A 24,542-nucleotide genomic window follows, 5' to 3' on the forward strand; every position below is an offset into this window, starting at 1 on the left:
AGATAAAACTTTCTTTTACAACAAAATAAATAGAACATTCATTCCTTATGGTGGAAAATCCTTTTGGAAAACCTGGAATAGGGAAATAGGAAAAAAAGTATTTGTGAGCTCTGAAGAAATCATAGGAACTTCTATGATGGTTTCCTGAACTTGTTGAGAGTTTAAAATTTTCCTCGCTTAAGGAACACCCCTGACAAAGACATTCTAATAATCTCATGGATTATCCTCAAAAAATTGCATTGTTCCTCTTTTATACTCTAGCTTGCATGATTTAAACAGTTGAGTATTTCTGCTGTATTTTTCAAGCCAGGCTACACTGACCCACTGCTTTACAAGTTTAAATCCCTTATAAATTGGCTATGGGTTATTGATAGATTAAAGTGATTCTAAAATAAATCACGTCATGTGTCTTGTGTTGTTAGGTCCAGTCATTTAATCTTGCTTCATTAAACTACATCCACTGAATATTTTGATTCTCATACATGTATGGCCTGCATACAGCTCTCCATGTTTAAATTTTATAGTGAATTAGAGGCCCGTTTTTGAAGTAATCCAGTTTCGGTAAAGAGCCACCTTTGTGTAGACTCCAGGTTTGTGCTTTTGACCACAGTTATCTCCCCAGCTCACAATTCCAATGAGATACCAGGTATCTTTAAGATCCTTTATGACTAAAGGTCCCCCAGAATCACCCTGAAAAAAAAATTTAAAGAGAAATAAAATTAGCTAATTGTAAAACTTATTACTTAAGATTTTCTGATGAACCACATATTTTATTATTAGAAATCTATATGGATTACCAATTATAGGATAATTAATTGAAATATGGATTTCAAAAGTTATAAAAGCCTTACAGTTCAATTCCACATTTTAATTTTTTAATTTTTCATCTTTATTGATGTATAATGGAGTAATACAATCGTATTTATTTAAATTGTACATGATGATTTGACATACTGTACTTTGTGAAATGATTACCACCATCAGGTTAATTAACATATCCATCCCTCACATAGTTACCGTGTGTGTGTGTGTGTGTGTGTGTGTGTGTGTGTGTTGAGAATCCTAAGTCTACTATTAGCACATTTCAAGTATACAACACAGAAAGTCAAGCTAATGTTGGTTTTCTTCTGATTCTAAGTAGGGTGCTTGGACTTCTGTTTTCTCAGACAGACTAAGCCCCACACCATGTATACCTGTTACAATTGCTTTGTTCCTGTCTTGTTCCCCTGTGCCTGAGTCCCTCGATAACTTCCCCACTTTTTCATGACTCCAGCTTTGTCTTATTACTCGCTTGCACACTTGTGGGATAAGAATCTTGCCTTTGCAACCAATCCAGTGAAGTCTCTTCATGACCACCAGTCTTTCTTGAGGCTTGTCACTAATCTCACCATTTGCCTAGATTCGCGTATCATGTCTTCTCCTAGACTCCTGTTGCCACCTTCCACGTGTCTGTCGTGGCGTGGACCTCTCCTTGGATTCCCTGAATTCTAGCTGTCTTCCTCCATGTTCTTGACAACTGAGGCTAGATGTGTGTCACATCCTGCTCTTGCCCAGCCTGCATGCTCTGTGTCTTTTGTAACAGGTTGCCCATGTTGTGTAATTTATGGGACTCTGGGCAGGGCTTGCTGCCACCATTCCCATCACTTCACCATGTAGAATCACCTCAAAGTTTTCAGGATCTCACATTATAAAGCAAGTGCCACCAGGGAGAAGCACGCTTTTATACCTTTGTCAGAAAATACGCATGCAGGGCAGATATTGGACAACAGAGGAGGGAAGTGGAAAGGGTACTAGATATTCACACCATGGACTACTCCACCTTCTCAGCGCTAACTCCTTCTAACCTCTCATCCTCCTCTCATCCTCCCTCTCAACCCCAGCAGATTACCTGGGGTTCCCTCAAATACAAACTGTAATTTCACACATTCATAGTTGTGCTCTTTCTCTTTTCTATTATTTCTTGATTCTATAACTGGGTAAGTGCTGTTTATCATTTAGGCCTCATTTATGTATGATCTCTCTGATAATTTGCTCTAAATAGTTCCCTTCAAGCTAAACATATTTATTCCTCATTGTATCATTTATAACATCACATCATAGTTCATTGTTCATGATTGTTTTCTTTTGAGATGTGAGCTCATGAAGGAACGGGAGTTTTATGAACCTTTGGACTTCTGTTATTAAGCAAATTTAATTTTATTGGTTTGTTTGTTTGATAGCATCAAAGAAACTCTTTGCTTCTTTCATTTTGCTTTAAAAATCATTATAAATATGTTTATGTTGTGAAATTTGCACTTAGAAATTTTTGAACTGACAAGATATTTGTATTTTGTACTAGTATAAAGAACATAGAATATTTCTTAAGCCAGATAAAAATGTTTTGAGTTAATATCAAAATAACCTCTTTCCACCTACCCTGCAGGCATCATAAATGCCTTCTAGATATCCAGCGCAAAACATTCCAGATTTTATATCACTGCCGTATATATGTGGTTGCTTGCACACATCATCACTTATGATCTTGAGTCTGGCTTCTCGAAGATTGTTTTGAGATTCCCCTTAAGGAAAAACAAAGCAATTTTAGTGTTTACAATCAGCATTCTTATCTAGAATGAAGTGAACAGCCTTTTTTCTAAACTTTATCACTATAGAATGAGGTTAATGTAAGCAGTTTCTAGAGAAAAAATTTCTGTGTAAAATCTGGCACATTTAAATAATTTTTATGCTTATCGCATTTTTATAACTACTTATATTAACAAGCAAAACATTTTGTTTCTTTTTCTGAAAAATTTTTGTATTTTTATTTTTAAAAACAATCAGTTTATGTATTTAGGAAGGCATTCTTTTTTTTTTTTTAATACAGTTTGTATTTGTAGACTCTAAATTGTTTCCAGAAACTTTGCAGGTCTAGTTTTTCTCCCTTGGCTTGATAAAATAACTGTAATACTATGTACATTTATTTTATCCTTTACATTTTATGAAGCATTGTCACCCACAAAATGACATATAAAGTCAACAATTTCATTTCTTATGTATTGTGATTTTGGGACTCCAGATTATAAACTAGATCCTGAGTTGTAGAAACCAATATTATGACAGGAAGACAACTGCCTACAGTGGAAACTAAGAATATCACAAGCATTCACGTATTTTTGATATCAAACCATACACTCATTGGGAAACTGACACTGTAGTAGAGAGAATTCTGTGATAATCCCTAGGATTTCTTAGTGATCTCCTCTTCCCCAAGTATGGGTGGGCTCTATGAATATGATGGATCTAATTCTTATGATTAAAGTATGTGATTAGGTGCAGGTGATGGAATTTTGCAGACGTAATTAAGATGCAGTTGGTTTGACACTGAGTTCATCAAAAAGGAGATTATCCAAAGTGGGCCTGACCTAGTCAGGTGACTCCTTTTAAAAAGGTCTTAGGCCTTCCCTGAGTTCAGAGACTTTTTCCTTGTGTCATTGAAGAAGCAAGTTGTCATGAGTTCTATAGCAGCAAGAAACGGAATTCCACCAACAACCAGTGAGCTAGGGAGAGAACTCAGAGTCGCAGATGAGACCACAGCCTCAGTTGATAACTTGATTGCTGTTTTCAATAAATCCTGGAAATCCCTGAATTATTTCTCAACTATTGGGGGAATACTTAATGACATTTCTCACAAAATACTTATTTTTCTCCAAGTAGCTTTTTATTTCATTAATTTTCTCGCTTTCCATTTTATTAATTTCTACTCTCCTTCCTTCTGCTTGATTTAGGTTTATTTTACTCTTTTCTAGTTTCTTAAAGTGGAAACTTAGATTATTGATTTGAGACCTTCTTTTCTAACGTACACATTTTCTACACATTTCCCTTTCTGCACTGTTTTAGTTGTGATCCATATTGATAGGTTTTTGTTTTGTTTTGTCTTTCATTTTCATTAATATGTACTCAAAATTTTCTTTAAGGCTTCCTCTTTGACCTATGGATTATTTAGAAGTGTGTTGTTTAATTTCTAAGCATTTGGAGATTTTCCTGTTATCTTTCTGTTAATGGATTTTAGTTTGAGTCTATTATGACTGGAGAGAATACTATCTTTGATTTCAATTCTTTTAAATTTGTTCAGGATTGTTTTATAAACTTGGATATGGTCGATGTTGGTGAATGTTCCATGGGTGCTTTGAAAAAGTGAGTATTCTGTTGTTTAGGATACTGTTCTATCCATGTCGGTTATATTCTGTTACTACTCAAAAAGTATTATGGCAGGCCCATTTCTGTACCAACTTCAAACTCCAGGCCAGAAACATTTCTTCCCACAAAGCCAAAGGGAATCTGAGATGCCCCTCTCATCATCATGAAGCAGAGAATGCAAACTTTATCTGAGGAGAAAATCCATCAGAGAGAGGGCTAGCATGGAAACCACATGTGACATTTGGAGAAAATCTACAGACCATCAAGCCTATTCCTGGTCACATTAGTGCAAGGTGTTCCTGAGTTCCTTAGTGGAGACTGAAAATTAAGAGTTTATTCCTTAAAGCTTATTGTAAATAAACAAGTTGTATAGAGCTCTGTGATTGGATCTGGTCATTCTCAGAAAACCCTTTCTTACCTTCTCAAGCCAGAGTTAAAGAAACCCCCTTTCTGTTGTATATGCATCTACCTGGACCAGATTTTAGAATCCAGAGTGCGTCTGGCTAAGTATGCCCAAAAAAACATTAAAAAATAAAATCTTTTTTACTTTTAGGAGATTAAGTTAATATATCAATTAAATCATCTTAGAGAGGGCAATGGAAACTCTGTTATCAGAGATAATGTATCTCTATACAATATTCTTATTTCTTAAATTAGCCTCGGTAGTTCTGAAGTAGATTTTGCTGCAAATGGAGACTGTAGCTGAGCAAAGGAAATATTTGTGAGGTGATTGAGGAAAGTAATAATGAGTGATAGAGCAAACTACAGGGAAGAGAAGATGAAAAGGATAGAAGAGGCTCACAGAGATGGAGCTCAAAGTGAGGGAGTCTTGGAGTGAAGGTGGGCACGAGGATTACAACATATCTGATGTACACCTGGCACTGCATGGAGAACAGCACATAGAAATAGATTTTAGCGTTGCCGAAGGAACATTAACTTCTTTTATGTCTTCCGTGTAGCCCACCGTTTTAGAACTGCTTCTCTCTCATTTTGTGTGATTCTGACCAAGCTGTCAATCACACACCTGCTTTTCTTGGTCTAGGCATAGATGGGAGTATTTGAGTTAGCCAGTCAATTCAAGGACCCCTGGACCCAAGCTGGGACAAAACAGACCTTTTCAGGGATTAATGTAGATTCCAGCAAAGAGAGGGATGTGTTCTTCCCTTGGCATCTACTAGGTAAAGATGATGTCAGTCCTGAGCTGCCACTATGTGAAGCTAGAATCCTTCCATTTAAAGGGGACCTAGGGGGAAACAGAGCCAGCAAGTGGAAAGATTCAGAGATTTAGAGCTCGATGACATCATAAGAACCCCTGAATTCAACTGTGTCTGAAGCCAGACTCATCTCACTCTTGATTTCCAAATTACAAGGGCAAAATTTTCCATTTTATCATTATTCTTTGCTTTAGCTAATCTGAGTTGAATTTCTGTCACTTGTAAAACTAGAATCCTAACTAATCCAACCAAGTTGTGTGGAAATGGCTGGCAGGAAAATAAGGATGGAGATCAAATCACACTACCCTAAATAAGGCTTAGCACTCTGTGATCCTAAGCCCTATAAACACGTTAGGTGGATTTTTGAGATACCCACCGCCATAGAAAAGTGCTCCAAATCCTGTGATATAGACAGTTGAATTCGGTCGAAAGGATGCAGAGGCTTCTGGCAAACAAATCCGGCGGATATCATCAGTAAAGGTGACTCTGGGATAGAATTGCACAACAGCAATGTCGTACTCTCTTGCTGGTGAGTGATACCTCTCATGGACAATAATTCTTTTGATGTTTCTTTTCATTAACGGAGGGTTGATTGTTGTCCCAAAGCTAACAGTCCACTGATATGGATTTATATCCCTGGAAAAGGTTAGAAATGAACAAGGTATATGAAATGCACTACAATAATTGTATTTAGGTAATATAAGGGAAAATACCATCCTGAAAATACTTGGTTGCAATGATAGCTTTTTTGGACTATTTAAATATAGTGCACTGCTACTATTTTGAAAGATAAAACATATGCAAAGAGCATCTTACAACTGAATCCAATTATTAAATTTTAGAACTGTAAAGCACATAAAATATCATTTATCTCTTCAGCAAATATTTGTTGAACATCTGTATGCTGGTCTACATTCCAAGTGCTAGGGATAAAATGATGAACAAGACAGAAAAGGTTTCTGCTGGCAAGAGTATTAGATTCCAGTGAAGGAAAAAGAATGAAGCACATTAACAAATAGATAAATAACTTCAAACAGTGATAAGGACTATGAATAAAATGAAATAGGTCAATAAAAAGAGTGCTAAGGGGTAGCTAGGGAAGGCTCTTTGGATGACAAGACATTTGGGCTAATATACCTGGTTGACAAGGCGTCGGCTGTGAGAAGATGGGAAGACAAGTTTCTAGACAAACTTCTCAAGGCCTGAGACCAGATGGGCTGCAGTTTAGGACACAGGGAAGAATGGTGGGGGATGAGGTGACAGAGATAGGCGGGGACCAGATTTTAGAGTGTCATGAATAAAGGTTTTATTCAAGTGATGTGGGAATTCACTGGATCATTTTAAGATGAGAGTAATATAGAGTAATTTATATTTTTAAAAAATCATGTTGGTTCTTTCTGGAGAATAGATTATTGGAGGGAAGAGTGGGTGAGGTAAAAGCAGTCTAAGTACTGTGAGAGATGGTCAATTGTATGTGACTTTTAGCTTGTGGGCTTGAGCATCTGGTGGATGGTGTACATACGGGGATTGGAAAGATCATCTAGTAATGAAAAAACATCTAGTAAAGCATATATTTTATACTTAAGGAACTGTTGTTACTCAAATGGGAGTGATCGTTCTAACCCTTTCCAACAATGGCCTGACACTATTTAATACAGTGTTATTTGTAGGTGACAAACAGGAAAGAAATACCTTACATGAAAGATTGTAAGTGAGAATTATGAATAAACTTTCTAAATTTTTAATCTGGGCCAAAATCAACACGATGTAATTTAATGGTAGTCAATATAAATCAGTAATTTAGACCCTCAGATGAATTGTAAAAATTCAGTCATAACTGCTGATCTGGAAACCATCCCTATAAAAATGATCTGGGAATTTTGTTGATTATTTGCTTTAAAAAACCAATCATGTAATGACGTTTCTTAAAGTGTTAACTCAATGTTAGACTGCAATAGTATCAAATAATCTCAGAGTAGGAAATGCCATAAAAAGTCATTTAGTTCTCTCACTGATCCAATGCTTGGAAAATAGGACTTGTCACAAGGAAGACATATTCTTATGTTTAATGCCACTATCTCCTAGCATTGTGACCTTGGGCAAGTTACTTAACTGCTTACTAAGCACGTGGGTGTAATAATCACATAAAACAATTCTTAAGCACCTAAGAAAATGTTTGTGGCATACTGTAGCTTAATATATAGCAATAGTTGAATACTCTCAAGTGGCAATTGTCTATGCTTGAACCCTTCTGCAGGTGGGGACATCTCCTTTGCCTTAGAGTCCCTTTCTTCACCTTGGAATCTCTTACATCTTTGAGCAGTTCTGACTGTTCACAAGTTCTTCTTTGATTTCCTAATTCTCATCCATAGAAAAGTACCTCAGATACCGTATGTGAATATTACTGTGTATCTTCTCTCCAAGAGCTTTCTCAGTATAAAATTTTTGTCTCCTAAGATAATGTTTCTTAAGTTCTAATGTGCATGCAAAGAACCTAGGGAGCCTATTTAAATGCAGCTCCTGATTCTGTAGGCTGGAAATAGGTCTTGAGATTCTTGCATTTCTAACAAATTCCCTGGTGGTGTGAATAGTGCTAGTCTGTGAATGATGCATTGAGTTGCAAGGCTGTATGGACAGGACATACTATCACCGTTCTTTACCATCCAAGATTCTGTAAGAGCATTTCATTTTGTCAAGGTCTCTTTAAGTGTATTACTGAGGACAGAATTCACTATCCCAGGCAGGATCTGACCAACAGTGTCTAACATCTCATGTATTCTGGATTGTGCATTTCTTTTACCGCAATCTAAATCACAATGTAGTTTTGTGAACAACTGACTCATAGTGGGCTAACTTCCCCACAAACATTTCTAGGCAGTTTTCCCATGTTAAAGCACCTAATCTACTTTCTGTACAGATATACTTGGATTTTATTTATTTATTTATTTTTTTACCTAAGTTAGAGCCTTACATTTATACCTGCTAAAATTAATTGTTTAGTTCTTGCTTATCACCCTAACATAATTAAAGTCCTTTTGAAATTTCTGATTTTCTTACCCACACGTTGGTGTTTCCTTTCTAACTTATGTCATCAGCTATTATGTTGGTGCAAAAGTAATTGGGGTTTTTGCAATTATTTTTAACCTTTTAAACCACAATTACTTTTGCACCAAACTAATATTTTGTTGGGAATCACTTCCACATCATCTGCCAAGCCTAGAAAATATACTGTCTTGGACATGGTGCAGGGTTGAGGTCTTTGATGGGCCATAAAAAATATCCTCAGTATTTCTACAGCAATTCTCAACCATCAGCCTTTGGCTGGAGTTAATCACTGAGCCACCTGTTATCCGTGCATTCAAGTCATTATTTTCTTTTTCCAGAAGACTTCCCATTTTACTTTGTCTTTATGACATTAGTCATACTAATGAAAATTGTGTTTAGTTCTTGAAAGCATGTGTTAAGGGAAGCATTGACAAAAATCAGGAACATTCAAAGAAGAACCAAGACGGTAGGACATCTGGAAGTCGATGCTGTGAAATAGTGATATTTATTTTCACATATAGTTTGGAGATTCTCACTTATTTTTGTAATGTTTGGGCTCAAAAAGAGAAACTAAGGAACCACTGTCCGATGGATGAAGAAATAAATTTGATCCCTGTTTTTCCAGATGAAAGAACAAATATCAATGGATGGAAGTTATTAGGTTACAGATTTGTTGTTCAATGTTATAAAGATATTTGGAAAAAATGGAGCAATCTGCTGTAAACTTGGCTAACTTTGGAGCTAGTAAGCTCTCCATTACTTTGAGATATTCAGTTCTAAAGTAGGTACCTGCATAAGGGATCTCTGTGCTTTCTAACATATTGCCCTATTGAGTTCCCATGTCTTTTGAACTTTAAGACTCTAAGTCTCGATATAGATTTAGACTCATAGGTAGATAGAATTTACTATGGTATCAAAAGTCAGAATTTTAGGGCTCAAAAGGAACTCGGATCCATCTATTTCCTAATACACTATGGTTTAATAACTTGCCCAAGATTACAGAGAGCAGGTACAACTCCCCTGCTGTCTGGGGCAATGTTTTATCCACCAAGTCTTGCTGCACGCTACCTGCTTTACACAAGGAAACCCTTGTTATCACCATGATATTTGGTACTGGAGAAAGGCCATAAAGTGAAACTACTTAAAAGAAATCCAAAATTTCAAATGTTAATAGTAATAATAAGGTCTGAGTGGTTATTTTGAAAGATAAAACTAATATTATGCAAAAGTCATTTTATCTTACATTTAATAAAATGTAGGTTGTAATTATGCTCAGAATGAATAAACAATTGTTACTGTTCATTTGAAACAATTATATGACAGCACAAATGCTATGTTTGCCTTTTGCAGCACCATTGTCAAGAGGCACTTGACATCTGGGGGTGCCCTAAAAATATATACAAGTGGACACTTTGGTCAGCATTGCTCAAGCAATAGCTCGCCATAATCAGATGTGTCTGGACGCTGATAGTAACCACTTTGATCACCTCTTGTAATTGCAGAAGTCAAATGCGACTTGTATTCATCTTTTGTCATAGGTATATATTGAGTATTGCAATTTCAATACAGTTTTCCTTTCTTAAAATGTGTATACATTTTTTTGGCACCCTCTGTATATTGTATGAAGTTCTGATTGGGTGGCCCAAGGGTGCCTCTTAATCCTTTGTTATTTAAAGGAAACTTTTTTAAAGTATCTGTCCTTATCATTGTAATTTTATCACTTTGGTTGTGAACTGCTCTAATTCTACCAGATCTTCATATGTCAATGCTATATAATTTGATTTGAGCAGTTCTCCATTATCATAGTTACCAACTTCCTACATCCATTGAAGATTTCAGTTTAACTTTGTAGTTAATTTGATTATTTATAATCAGCATGATACTGGCCTGAGTGTTTGTCAGAAACAGACACTAGTATTAAGTGGAGAGGATTGTTTGAGAAATGATTCATTATGTTGTTATTAGTAAATATTTTCTGTTAGGATGACTTCTGCTTCCTGACATAATTTTTTTATTTAAAACTCTGAGGACTTGATCAGTGAATACCAGGATAATGACTACTACCCCCACTAACTTTCCAAATAAGTATGCAAGTATTACATTATTTTAGGAAAAAACCTGAAAGAAGTTTTTCTCATTTTACTTCACTAATATTTGGGGGCGTTGATTATTACTCAGAACATAAGAAAACTCAGAGTTTTTTTTTAGCAGTACTAGAATCCAACTTAAAGTCAATAACTTACCTTTTAAAGCAGTGCGCTGCAGTGACAAGCCACGTGTTACTAATCAAAGTGGCTCCACACTGATGTATGTTATTTCGCTGAAGGGAAGCTTGCCAAGGCCAAGCAGCTTTGACTGCAATGTCCCCAGACATTATTCTGTTGACTATCAATGGAGCTACTCGTTTACCACAACCTGAAAGAGATGAGATTTTTAAGTTACAAGAAATGTCTCTATAATCTTTGATACAAAGAACCTAATAGAGTACTGCAATGCAATATTTGCATCTATCGTTACATAAACATGTAAAATCTATCCTCTGTATTTGCTGATATGTTGATATTTTGCTCACTCCTTACATTTATAGATGTAGAATATATTGCCTATTGAAGTTATGTTAAACTGCAAAGGGTTGATCTACTACATACAGGTAAGCCACGTATAGCATGGTTGTTAGGTTCTAAAAAACGTGTTATGCAAATACGTGTTATGTGAAACAAAGAACTAGTACAAAAAAGGGGGTTAGGTCCCAAAAATTAAAAAACAACAACATACTATTATATTTTATAATTAAGAGAAATATTTTTATCAAAGCAATTTTCAGCACAAGTATAACATATTAATATGTATTAAATAATGTTTTCTTCATCATCACTACTAAGCACCATTAACCGAGGGTGTTTTCTTTTTGACAAGATATCTTCATCCTCTGAACTTACTCCACGAACAAAATGGATTTAAAATTCTAATAAATTTTAAAATTCTGCAGTCAAATCTGATACGACATCCATGCTCGAATGAAAAATTTCAATGAGATATCTTTTGCTCTTAAAAGCTTTTATTACATTCCGTGTTGTTCGGGGATTTCCCTAATTTCAAATGAGATATTTTTTGCTCTTAAAAGCTCTTATTACGCTTCGTGTTGTTTGGGGATTTCTCTAATTCTTAAACCGTGTTAGAGTAAAACCGTGTTCTAGGATGCCGTGTTGTACGAGGGTTTTCCCCAATTCTCAAACCATGTTAGAGCGAAACTGTTATATGGGGGTTACCTGTCCAACGTGTGTGTCATGAAGACTTGCAGTATCAATTATATAGATGTCCTAGGAGCGCCTATGTGGGGACAGAGCCCCAAAAAGCAGTTTCCAGGCTCTCGGCCTCACATAGGAAGGTGCTGGCTCAGGTAGTAAATAGCCATCAACTGTGATCAAATGGCCATCAGCTGTGGCTAGTTGGCCGGCAGCTGTAACCAGTGAGCCATTGGGCACTAATATAACTGCCGTGGCTAGGCTAGCAGCAAATGGGGGTCTAGCAAGAAGATGGTGGCTGAGTCTGCAAGCAGCACAGTGAGGGTTGAGAATTGTGTGGCTCCTGGTTCCTGTGTCTCCAACCCAGCCGCCAGCGAGAGTATAGTGGTGTGACTCCCCTACCTGTGGCTCCGTGGGTGTTTCTTTTTGGCCTCACCATATCCTGCGTTCTTATGTGGGGAGCGGGACCAGAGACCCCGCCTGCCTCCCTGCACGACACATGGCGCAGCGAGCAGGGTCTCCTGCACGACAGCCTACTAAGATTATTGTTTCCCAGTTGTAGGAGATCCAGCAGTGTTACCTTGACATGTAGTCCTCACCAGAAGAACTGACCAGACAAGTAATTGCCTATTTGCTGGAACTCCTTTACCTGTATATTTTGAGTGACTAGTTCATGGGTTAAGGTATTATGGCCTAAGGTGTGCATGAGTTAAGGTATTATGGCCAGTTTCTCACTATTCAGGATGGAGGGTTCCATGTTTCCACAGAAACAGCATATTCACTATTGGTGGGAATAAATATATACTCTGTTATGTACATCAGATCAGAGATTAGTTTGCTGCTTAGGGTTCCTGCTAAGAATTAAGCCTGTTTTGCATATGGTGGTAATAAACAAAATATGGTAGGCTCAATTCTTATTCCAACTAATGAGATAACCAAAAAAAGAAAATTTACTGATATTGATTACATTCCAACTGTGGCTAGTCATTTTAGAACTCTCCATCACTCTGCCATTACTGTAGTCTACTACCATTTTTTTTTTTTTTTTTCATCTGGAGGACTACAACAGCTTCCCAGTTTACCTCCCTGCCTCTAGTCTTGCTCCTCCAACTCATTCTCTGCACTGAAAACAGTGATCTTTCTGATATGTGTAAAACCTTTCAGGGATTTCTCACTGCCCTCCAAATACGGTCAAAATGTTTCCGCATGATTCTGGTCCTTGATCACTATTAATCATGCTCCTTTTCCATACCCCTACCCCCATTCGATGTTCCATCCACACTTTGCAATTACAAGAAATGACCATGTTCTTTTTTTTTCACAAGACATTTTTACATACTACTTCCTCTACCCAGGACACATACCATGTTTCCCCGAAAATAAGACCTAACCGGAAAATAAGCCCTAGCATGTTGTTAATGCATCTTTTGGAGCAAAAATTAATATAAGACCCAGTCTTACTGCAAAAATTAATATAAGACCTGGTCTACTTTTGGAGGAAACATGGTATTCCACCTGTTACTTGATTTATGGCCTCTCCTGTTTGCTGTCTCAGGGATCACTTCCTGACATGACAAGGTTAGCTGGCTCTGTGATTGACTCTCATAGTGGTGTGTACTTACTCTGTCATAGCATTTATCATACTGTCTTAACATGTCCTGATTTATTTATATCTTCCCCTATCTTTGAACTCTTAATTTTAGAAGCAGTATCACGTTTTATTCACAGTGATACTTTCTGGCACTTGGTACATGTTAAAAAGATATTTGCTGAATGAATAAATAAAAATGTATAGTGTGGTGTATTTGTAAGATGCAGAGGCAAATGCATGAATACCTTTTCTCAAATTCATCACCACTTGTATGAAACTTTCAAAATTTAGGCAGCAATGATATGAAGTAAGGAAGTGGAGCTGCTGTCAATCATGAAGAGGAGATATATGAAGCAAATTGTATAGGTCAGTCAGAGATAATGGGGTCTATCTCCTCCCCATTTATCACTTTCTCATTATTTTATTTGTCAGCAGAAAGCACATGTCATAGCATTTAGAAAATTATGAAAGCAAGTTCATTTATTCCAAACCAGAAACATAATTTCTTCAAATTGTCCCAAAATTTGAACCACCTTAAACGTTTTTCTTGAGAAAAGAAAAACATGAGAAAAGACTGGTCTCAAAGTTAGATGAAAAGTATTTCCATCTATTGCCCAATTGTTGTTCTCCCCCAGAGAAAATGTAGGACATGGATGGGAAATTATGAGCTAATATTTGAAGATATTGTCCTTTCTGATGTGGAAATTGAACTTGTTTGTATAAGCTAACTAGACTTACATGCTTGGACAGTTAGTTTCCCTGTTGATGAGCTCATTGCTGAAAAACAAAATAGAACATAGAATGATAATTTGATATTCTCCTGGCTGGCCTCAGTGACCTGACATTATCAGGGTACCGACCATATGTAGATTCTAGACAGTTGAGCATATACATCAGGAGAATGGCTACCTGATATAATAGTATATGTGCAAAATTTTTGTAGAGACTTATAGGTGATTTCTAATTAGGTGGGTAATACCTCAAGCAGTGGGTGATTAAAACACAAATAGTGGATGATTAAAAATCACAAATAGTTTGTATTAATACAGAACATTGGTTTTTCAATGGTGTAGGATAAAGCCTCTTTGGATTTCACCTCAGGAGATAGAGAAAGTGGGGAAAGAAGGAGCAAGTAGATGAGTTCTCAATGCTCAAACCCAGCCTCAAGCAGAACAGTTCTGTTTTCATCTCTTCTATTTAAGATTTCATATAAGCCTTTCCTTGGTCAAAGGGTTTAGGAATGGAAAAAACTTTGAAAACTCCCACGTAAACTGTATTTAAAATTCTTCTAAAACACAGTTCCTAAATTATCAAAATGATTTTTTTCTGAAGAAAAAAAACTATTGTGTATTCTTATCCAATATGAGCTGAGTATGGTAAAGAGGAATTATTGGACAGAAACTAAGGTTAAATTCTGTTAATTACCAACAAAGTTAGGGATCTCATAAAGGAAACACAAACATTTAAACTTAAATTGATAGAAGGTTGTATGAAGACTGATGATTTTCAAGATAAAATGGCTTACTGAGCAGAATGAGGATAAACTGTTACTAATTTGTACCAGTGCCATGTTTCTCAGACTTATATGCTCTGCAGCTAACTTCCCATTGTGTAAGATAAGAATGTTTCTTTCTATTCATCTTCTATAAATCCCACTTTGGAAACTAGTACTGATGAACTTTGCAAAGTGGGGGGGTTTGAAAATACTGAATTCAAGGATACTCTTAAAGTCATGCCCAAATCATCAGATGGTAAAGAATCGATTTCTCAGGACACACTCTCAATGCTTATTCTGTAGAAGGAACTCAATTTTCCATCAAATGTATTTTTAATGTAGTAAATTTCTTGTTTCATTTAAAAAAAAAAAAACTATTTTAATATGCCCCATATTAGCAATGCACTAAAATGGAAAATAGAATTTGTCAGTTAAAACTTCTGATTTAGTTTTAACTTCTGAGCAAGATGCAAATCATCCCTTTCCAGGAATGATACCAGGTTAAGTTTAGTGGTTGTGAGTGTAATTGGATTTTTAAGGGTTGAATTTTTAGGGAGAATGGTTACACCTGGAGGTAAACTATGCATACACAAGTAACTAGCTGTTGAAGTTTTCTAATTTTGACAAAATATTTTTTCTTTCTGCATCTAGGAGTGATAAGAAACATTAACACCCTAGTCTTGAAAGTAACCCTCTACCACACTTCTGAGTTGGGAGTAATGTAATTAGTATTCAGGGCTCTACATGCTGGGCTCCAACATAATGGCAACTGGAGCACACACTCACCGAATGTAGGCAGTGAGCTGCTTTTCCGTAGCCATGGTGTTTGCAATGCAAAGATGTTGGTTTCAGCTTTGCTTTGACACATTGCATCACATGAAGGACCCACACCACATAGTTACTTGTCAGAACAAAAACACAGATTTTGACAAATGATGGCTAAATCTTGGGCAGCAGGATTATTTGTAGATTTAGTCTAGAATTTCATCAGTTTTCCATTCATTGGGGGTCTCCAAAATTAAATGTTCCTAGAGAGCAATGTTTTTGCCTAGAAGAACTGCCTTGAGGTTTCTACTGTGCTTTCTACTAAATGGGCGTTTCCTAAGTGCGAGTAAACACTGTTCTTTTTACATTTTGAAATTTGGAAACCCTCAAGGTTCTAGCTTGTCTTACTACCTGTTGATCACTCCCATTAGTGCTTTCAGGTTTCTAAAGCATATGCATGGTTTACTTGATTTCTAAGTGGTAACAGCCTATTTATTCCATATTCTATTTTCTATTTCCTTGTAGATCCTCAGGGTATTTCTATAATTTCAGGAGGAGCAAACATTATCATTGAAATTTTACAGATGAGAAAATGGGGGCAAAGGCATGGGCCAATACTTGTGTGGTCCTGAGTCACTCATCAGAGTTAGAATTAATCGGGTAACTCTCACATCCGGTTCTCCAATAGCACATCCTGCATTTTAATCTACTACATCATTAAAATAATCTGCAGCTCTCAAACTGAACCTGCAAGAAACAAAAAGACCAGGCAGCCTATGACCATTTCATGTTTCATTTCTGGTTTCAGATAGCTCAGGCTTTTTAATTACTGGCAAGTTAACAGGTTATTGGAAATTACATGGAATACGTCATGTAACTTATCAGAATTGCCACTATTTCACAACATCGATTCATTTGTTTTTCCATCTGACAAAGAAAGTGGATTAAGCCCTTGACAGGTTCTTCGCTCTTGGGTTGGGAGAGGTCCTCAGCTTTATTCCTTGAGTAGCTGACTCTGTCACATCAGCCCATCCCATTCCCTCAGATTTTCACTTCCTGGTCAGGTTTCCTCTTGAAGAGCCGGCCAGACCCTTACAAGGGCAGGGCGTCCTGTTTCACATCTGATATGAATCACTCTGATTATTTTCTGTGACTCTACATGTGGTGTCTATTAGACTTTGTAGGGGAAATCTGCACTTGTCTGCCGGAAGTAAATGCTTGTGGAAGCAGCTTAATGTACAGGGGTAATCAGGTTTCTGTCTGGCTAGGTTCTTCAGAGCCTTTAATATGCTAATATAAGGGATGCATTTCCAAGAGATGAATATCATATACAGAGTTTCTAAAATGTGTTTGACCACAGAACCCTTTTTAAGTGGAGCCTCTCAAGAAATTAGAAATCTAGATTTGAATCTTATCTCCATTTAATTATTAGAGTCCTTATCTTTTTTGCCCCTCTTTCACATCTATTAAAGTGAATTTGTCTACTTCATAGGAATCTAGAAATTAGATGCTGCATGTAAAGGGCATAGAGAAGGACCTTGATAAAGGTTGATTCTCTTTTTAGAGGAATGATAATGGTATAATGGTTTTATTAATTTTTTTCTAGGTTAGTGATTTTTAAAGTGTTACTTATAAGATGGCTGTAGTGGCTCCAAAGTTGGTTTACTGTTTTCCCAAATGCCCATAGGAAAGAAGTCAACAAAAACTTTGTAATTTCACTATATACAGAAACTATCCATATTTTTAAAAGGCAAAACATGAGTTTCTGTTTTAGGAAGGTCCCACCCAGAAAAGAAGTTGTTGCTAAATGCTTGGTATTTTCACTTAGTCATGGAGGCAGTGGCTAGATCAGATTAACTCTCTGTTAGTGGTAAGAGTTTGCCTTTATTCTGGGATGAGCACCAGTCAATTACTACAGGAAAATATACTTGATAACTAACTTCAGACATGCTTTCTTCAGAGAATAATAAAACCTTAAAATATCACTTTTTTAACTTAAAATTTTCGTTCATCTAAATTCTAGCTAACATCTGGAATGGAAATATGACATCTAAGTTTAAGATTAGACAAAAAAATGAACCTAACAGAGAACTTCGCATTATATAGAAAGGTAGCTACTTACCATGAACTTGAACTGATGAGGCGTTTATTGACAAGGCTCTTGTGTTCCTTATCTTCTGCTTTAAGATGCTATGGATTTTCTTCTTTCTTATTGCCCTTTGCTCAGCAGAGGGGAACTGGAATACCATAACAACATCTGCTTTCACACCATCTTCTTCTGGACTATGATACACAACAGAAAGGTGCTTATTCAAAGGATACATCCGGTATCGTCTTACAATCTTCCCTGTATTTTCTTCCCCTGAATTACGCCTTAATTGCTGAAAGTGTCAAGGGCTAATCTCACACTGACACTCTTTTATATGTCACTCTCTGACCCAAGATCATTTTCATATGTTCCATCTTCAAGTTTCATTATGTTTTGAGTGCATTTTCCCCATTAATTTGAAGGCTTGTTATAGCAGTTGGGTAAGATTCAGACATCAAAAAATTATCATTGAAATCACAAACTCTGATGATTGGAAGAAACTTTAATGATCTCTTTGACCAATCACTATGTATCTGATACCTGAATCACCTCTAAAGCATCCATGACAAGTAGTCCTCTAATTCTAGCACAGCACTTAAAACAATGGAAGATGTACTTCCTTAGAGAGGCATATTTCTCTTTGGTCAGCTCTGATTTGGAGAGTTCATCATTTTGAGTTGAAGTATGTCTCTCCATCTCTTCCATCCATTAAGCTTAGGTCTACCAGTGGGACATAACATAAACTATCAGTTCCTTCATCTACATAAAATATTTGAAGACAGTGATATTGTGGTCCATGAAATCTTCTCCAGATTAAACGTATCTAACTTCTTGAACTTTTTTCATATTCACAGATTTGAGTCCTTTTACTTGGGGCGCTGAACTTTTACATACTCAACGTTAAAAAGAACAAACCAATTAAAGGTCTTAAAAAAAAATGAAACCTGTGCATTGATCTGCCACGTCTCTTATTTTTATACTTCAAAAGACTCAATCTCTAAAAAAAACACTAAAGGCCTATTTTCCTGAATACTTTGACTACAAAAAAGAGAAAATCATATCAATTCTGGGGCATTTTTACATATTGTGGTCCATTTAGGCTCTGGAATATGAAGATATAAATGATCAGAACTTTATTTCAAATAGACAAACATATGACCAAGTAATTTTCCCTCTTAAAGCGAAAACATTGTTTACCAGGTGGAATTTCTCTGGACTCATGCAAAAACTTATGTAGGGATAATGACAACAAATACAAAGAAGTTCATAAAAGTATGATAATGTTACTAGAATGTTATGTTTCAAATCAGAATTTGAAAATAGAGGACATGGAATCTAAAAAGTTTCAGCAAGTATGTGCTTTTTATCTCCTAAATGTTATAAAATTTATCCAATTTATATTATAAAATCCTTCTGGAGGTCACTGGTTACTCAGTAAACGTATAAGGAAATTGGAGTACATCCATCAATAAGGCTTTAGTCTATCAGTGAATTAAAAAAAGTGATTATTATTTCCTTCAAATAAATCTGTCTTAATATATTCATTTTCGTTAAGTGAGTCATATAGGCCCATAGGTTTGTACATATTACCTATATCTTCTGCTGCTATGTGCTTTCCAAATAACACAATTGAAACCTATGAGCAATTTCTGCAACTGATATGAGTCTTTTCTATACACCACAACAAACAGAAAAGTTATTAAAACAGAAACACCTTTTTCTTTGGGTATGCCTCCTGCCACTAGGGCTTCATTACAGCTAAAACTTAATACCCCATCTTATAGTCAACTTTGCCTTCTTCATATTTTTGAAATGACGTGTCTGTCAAAAGAATACAACTTGGTTTCTGCAGTGACATGCTCCTGGGTTTTCCCAAGACCACAGATTCTGGTATTTCTGGGCCTTGGAATTAATAGGTGGGGTTCGAATCCTGGTTCTGTCATTTGGGGAACTTTGAACATATCACCTAACCTCTCTGAGTTTTAGTTTTCTCCTTTACAAAATGGTGGTCAACCCTATATCAAGACTGTTGTAGAGATAACGTTTATGAGAATCCCTAGCCAAGAGCCTAGCTCATAGAGGCACACAATATATGAGGGTTTCTGTCTCCTTTGTCCTTTGTCCCTGAAAGCTGTGACTACCTTTTTGCCCAAACATACATACGTCAGTCTGATTACTCGGTTCTTGATATAATGTTTGTTCAAGGCCGAATCTATAAATATATCATCCACCTGTTATTACAAGAGAGAAACTCTGTGTTAATAAGATATTTTATAATAAGAATATACCCTGATTAAATATTAAAGCAATAGAAAACATTTTTAACATGAGTAATATCATTATTTAAACCAATGGTTCTCAATCCTCACAGAAAAAACAAAATCATTTGCAGGACTTTTATTTTTTAACAGTTACAGATGCTGGGGTTCCTTTCCTAGCATTTTGGTTATAATTGATCTGGAGGGAACCTAAGCATTCATATGGGCATTGCATTCATCTGGGCATTGCAGTTCTCAGATTTCTTTGCCAGTCTTTGGCTGTAAGTACAGGGAAGAGGAATTAGGGATTTATGTAGGTGACAGCCAATGGTTTTTTAATTGTTGTTGATTGTAGGCTCTAGGATAAATCAGGGAGGAAGAAAATGTAAGGTAGTGTTGCATGTTAGATCAAGGTTGTGTTACTGAATTTATGTCACCAAGGAAGAAGAAAAATTACTGGTTTTGGTCTATAGGCACATTTCTAATCGCCTGCCATAGTATCAAGATGCTGTGGCTTATCACACCTAGATTTGGCTTGCAGTATCCCCGAGTGACCACTTGGTGGCACTTGTGTTACCTGAATGCGGGCACTGTGTTTCACATTTGATAGAAGTGGAACCACAGGTGCAAAAAAACATGTCCTACATCCTTTAGGAAGGGGCAAGAAGACCAATTTTCATTTTGAAAAATACAAAGGTTAAAAATAAATGGAAGGCTTTTTCGGGGATCAAGGCCTTCCATTTATTCATAAATGCTTAACTGAGAACCAAAATATTCATGATATCCTTTAACCTTTACAATAACTATGAAATAAGAATTATTTTGATTTTTATTTTGTTTGAAGAGGAAACTGAGACTCAGAGACATTATATGAATTTCTTTGGCATCATTTGGATAGTAAACTGGGACTTAAACTTAGGTCTTCTGTCTGTAGGTCCATCTCTTTCCATCAATCACACAACCTCCCTGTTAAATGTGATGTACATTTTACTGCAATTTCTTTCACAGAACACATAACAGTACGTTATAAGATAACTAGTTGGTTGACTTTAAAAAATGAAGTATAAAAGTTGTAAAGTATGTATTTGGTAATAGCTGTACACTTAAGATCAAAGACACACTTAGAAAAAGAGAACTTGCTGGTATCCAAAATATACCTTTACTTGTATTTAAATAAGGAAAGCTCAAATGGGCTGAGGAGGTGTGGATTTTATATGCTAGAAATGAAACTGTTTTGGAAGATACGTTTTCACAAGTGTGAAATTACCATAAGCATTTCTGTTCTTGTCACCCACAGCTGGTACTTTTACTCAGTATTCTGGGGAAATCCAAAAGAAAAGCAAAGGCAAACAAAAAACAACAGGGAGAAAAATGGCAAATACTAAAAAGAAGAAAAGAAAATAGCAATTGGGTATTTAAAGAAGTTTGATGTGTAATTATCCTCTGAAATTCCAACCACAATTAATCCCTTGGCCATTCCTAACTTGTTGGTGAAGGTATTGGATTAAGTTTTTGACTCTGGGTGACATCATTCATTTGGCAACATGCCTGCTGGGAAGAATATCTAAACCCAGTCTCGGTTGCATCTTTGAATGGTTCACTTGTTTGGGAAGATAGGAGCTGAAATGGTAACATAAGGAGAGTCTAGGTAGAAGTAAGTTCCGTAACTATAGAAATAAGGAAGTTTCTTCTTTATATTTAAATTCCAGGACCCTGCTTCGTTGATTTGATCTGGGGAGACGCCCAGGATCTTTAGGTGACCGGGTAGCCTGAGGAAAACACTTTGAGAAATGCTAGGGCGCAGACTGGCTGAAAGGGTTCCTTCCCTAAAGGAATTTACAACTGGGGGCAAATCAGAGCAAACATGAAAATAAACTTTATTCCAGAATGGAGTTCATGTATGAACCTGCTTTCTAGAGACCCCAAAATCATGTTTCCCCAGTATGTTAAGGCCTACCTTATCAGAAACACTCTGCCAACACTTTTTGGCATTCTGAATTTCCAGAAATTTCAGAGGACACTTTTTTAAGCTGTGTGCCAGCTTGTTATAAATATATTACTTACACTACCTAATAGAGTTAGTGATTTATACATCAGTCCTACTTCCCATCTGGGGCATTTGTAGTTTTGTAGATGGGGTTAGCCTCCTAACATTGAACAAAAGACCCCCTTTCAGGGTAGTACCTCTTTATGACTGATGATTTAGAAATGCTGGAAATTGCATTGAGATTAAATTCTAAGAGGGCAATTTGAGGTTAGTTGGGTGTTTAATGAAAGAGTTAGGGAGAGGCTGTCAACTCAAACAAACAGACCTCGCCCAACTATTCAGTAATCATTCCCAAACTAACTCTGTTTACACAGCTCGCCTGCCTTTTCACTGTCAGGTGCTCCCAACTGTCTCCTGTCACAGCAGTGCTCACACAGGGGCAGTTTCAGGGCTGAGAATACAAACTTCAGATAGGCATGCTGCTGAAGATTGGCCAATGGGATATAAAAGCACTTCCTTCCACCATCACAACAGATGAGCCCCTGAGAACTAAAGGAACCAAAATATTCTATGAAGAAAACTTCAGCTCCCGTTTTGCTCTCCTAATTATAATAAGAGTACCACACACAGGATGTGCAAAAGATGCTTTTTTAAAAATACACCTTTAGCCCTAAATAGGGCTTAATGGACATTGCCTTGCTACAAGGGCTGGACTCAAAGTAGAAATAGAGAATAAAGCACAATTGCATTGATCCTCCAGTCACAGTCAGACGTCCAGGGTGTCACTAGCTGCCACTGACCCCCCCAGCCATCTTCGCCACCACTACCTTTCAGGCTTGGCAACACTACTTTCAGGCATGGCCCTTCCTGTGTACTTGCCCTTCTTGAATTATTCCTTTGGTTTGTAGCACCCGCCTCCATTCTGCTAACTCTGCTTTTCTGAATCACAACTCTCCTTCAAGGTCGATTTCAGATAATACCTTTTTGGGGGTTATTCCTTGAATCTCAGAGTAATCTTTCTACTTCTTGTCTTAATTTTTCTTATCCCTCTTATACCATCTACTTCTTAATATAGTTACTTATGCAAATATGTTACCTCCTCTACTGAATAGCAAACGCTTTATGGATGGAGACAGTGATTAATCTCTTCATACTCTACAATGTATGGGAATGCAGCATGCTTTTGAATGAATTAACAAAAGAAAGGGAGAATTTATTTATCAGAAAGCTTTGCATTTACCAAAATACTTTTGTAAAAGTTTTTAATGAGCTTTACATTAGATTGAGATGTATGCTCCTGGAGAAAAAAGAAAATTGACTGTGATTATATGAAGGTAATTTTTCTCTCCTTGTTGACGTTTTCAGGTCATTTGTTTCCTTGTGGAAAGCTCTTCCATGATGAGACTACATTAGTTATAACAGAGGAATAGTTATCACTATTGTCTTTCACCTGTGCAAGAGGCACAAGCTCCATTGTAGTTGAGCTCATTTGCCTTTCACATCAACCCTCCAATGTGAATACGATTATTATATACATTATATAGATAAGTAAGTAAACTGTTCAAGGAAACACAGCAGTGAGCCAGCTGACTTCAGGGCAAGCACACAGGTAGGTTCTCACTAGGAGCTCCTATCCACTTACCTGTAGAAAGGAGCATGGAAGGGGACCTGCAGCTATTATACCCCCTCTCCAAAGGCAGCCTGTTTCCTTTGCCACCAAAAGTAAGTACCATAATCTCAGTAGTTCTATTGTCATCCTTTAAAATAGTTGTATCTATTTAAAACTCTAGATTTTGACAAAACTCAGCATTCAATAGGTCAGCTGTTAATCATTATCCTAAGCCTGTATAGAGTAGCACCAACCTGAGTGCTGATGGGGCTTACAGGATTTTGAGGCTTGTTGGTCTTCTGGGAATCAAGTCACTTCATTTTCACAAGTCTTCTTTATAACTCCCGCAGCTTCGAACCCAGTGCTGTGTCTATCGGAGAAGGCAGTTGGATCCAGTGTCATATGGGTCTGTGACTGTATAGGTGAAGTGCCATGAAAGTGTGACTTTTGCAAACAGCATTATTTCATCTTTTCTTAATGCCAAATAGTATTCCATTGTGTATATATACCACAACGTCTTTATCCATTCATCTACTGAAGGACACTTTGGTTGTTTCCATGTCTTGGCCACTGTAAATAAAGCTGCAATGAACATTGAAGCACATGTATCTTTATGGATAAATGTTCTCAGATTTTTGGGGTAGATATCCAGGAGAGGGATTGCTGGATCATATGGTAATTCTAGTTTTAACTTTTTGAGGAACCTCCACACTGCCTTCCATAGTGGTTGCACCAATCTGCATTCCCACCAACAGTATATGAGGATTTCTTTTTCTCCATAGCCTCTCCAGGACTTGTTATTATTTGTCTCATTGATGATAGCCATTCTGACTGGGGTGAGGTGATATCTCATTGTGGGAGTTTTTGCATTTCTCTGATGATTTGTGATGTTAGCATCTTTTCATAAGTCTATTGACCATCTGAATGTCCTCTTTGGAAAACTGTCTATTCAGGTTTTCTGCCCATTGTTTTTATTGTATTTTTTGTTTTTTTTTGTTCGTGAGTTGTATGAGTTCCTTATATACTTTGGATATTAGCTCCTTATCAGAGGCCTTGTTTGCAAATATC

General features: G+C 36.7%; 1 protein-coding gene across 2 annotated transcripts in view; it reads right to left on the reverse strand.

Moving 5' to 3' along the window:
- Positions 1-355: 355 nt before the first annotated feature.
- LOC117022428 (transmembrane protease serine 11A-like) overlaps positions 356-24,542 on the reverse strand; it is a 48,674-nt gene continuing 24,487 nt past the window's right edge. Inside the window, exons 4-10 of one of the 2 annotated variants that reach the window (XM_033106483.1) lie at positions 19,784-19,851; positions 17,654-17,814; positions 14,010-14,048; positions 10,679-10,850; positions 5,767-6,026; positions 2,416-2,558; positions 356-690 (exon numbers count right to left, since the gene is read on the reverse strand). In XM_033106483.1, coding sequence (XP_032962374.1) covers positions 529-690; positions 2,416-2,558; positions 5,767-6,026; positions 10,679-10,850; positions 14,010-14,048; positions 17,654-17,814; positions 19,784-19,851 — 1,005 coding nt within the window. In that variant the 3' untranslated portion in view covers positions 356-528. The remainder of the gene's footprint in view (positions 691-2,415; positions 2,559-5,766; positions 6,027-10,678; positions 10,851-14,009; positions 14,049-17,653; positions 17,815-19,783; positions 19,852-24,542) is intronic. The other variant, XM_033106482.1, reaches the window with a different exon arrangement.

The sequence above is a fragment of the Rhinolophus ferrumequinum genome, chromosome 5, assembly GCF_004115265.2.
Source record: "Rhinolophus ferrumequinum isolate MPI-CBG mRhiFer1 chromosome 5, mRhiFer1_v1.p, whole genome shotgun sequence".
In the NCBI taxonomy this organism is placed as follows: Eukaryota; Metazoa; Chordata; class Mammalia; order Chiroptera; family Rhinolophidae; genus Rhinolophus; species Rhinolophus ferrumequinum.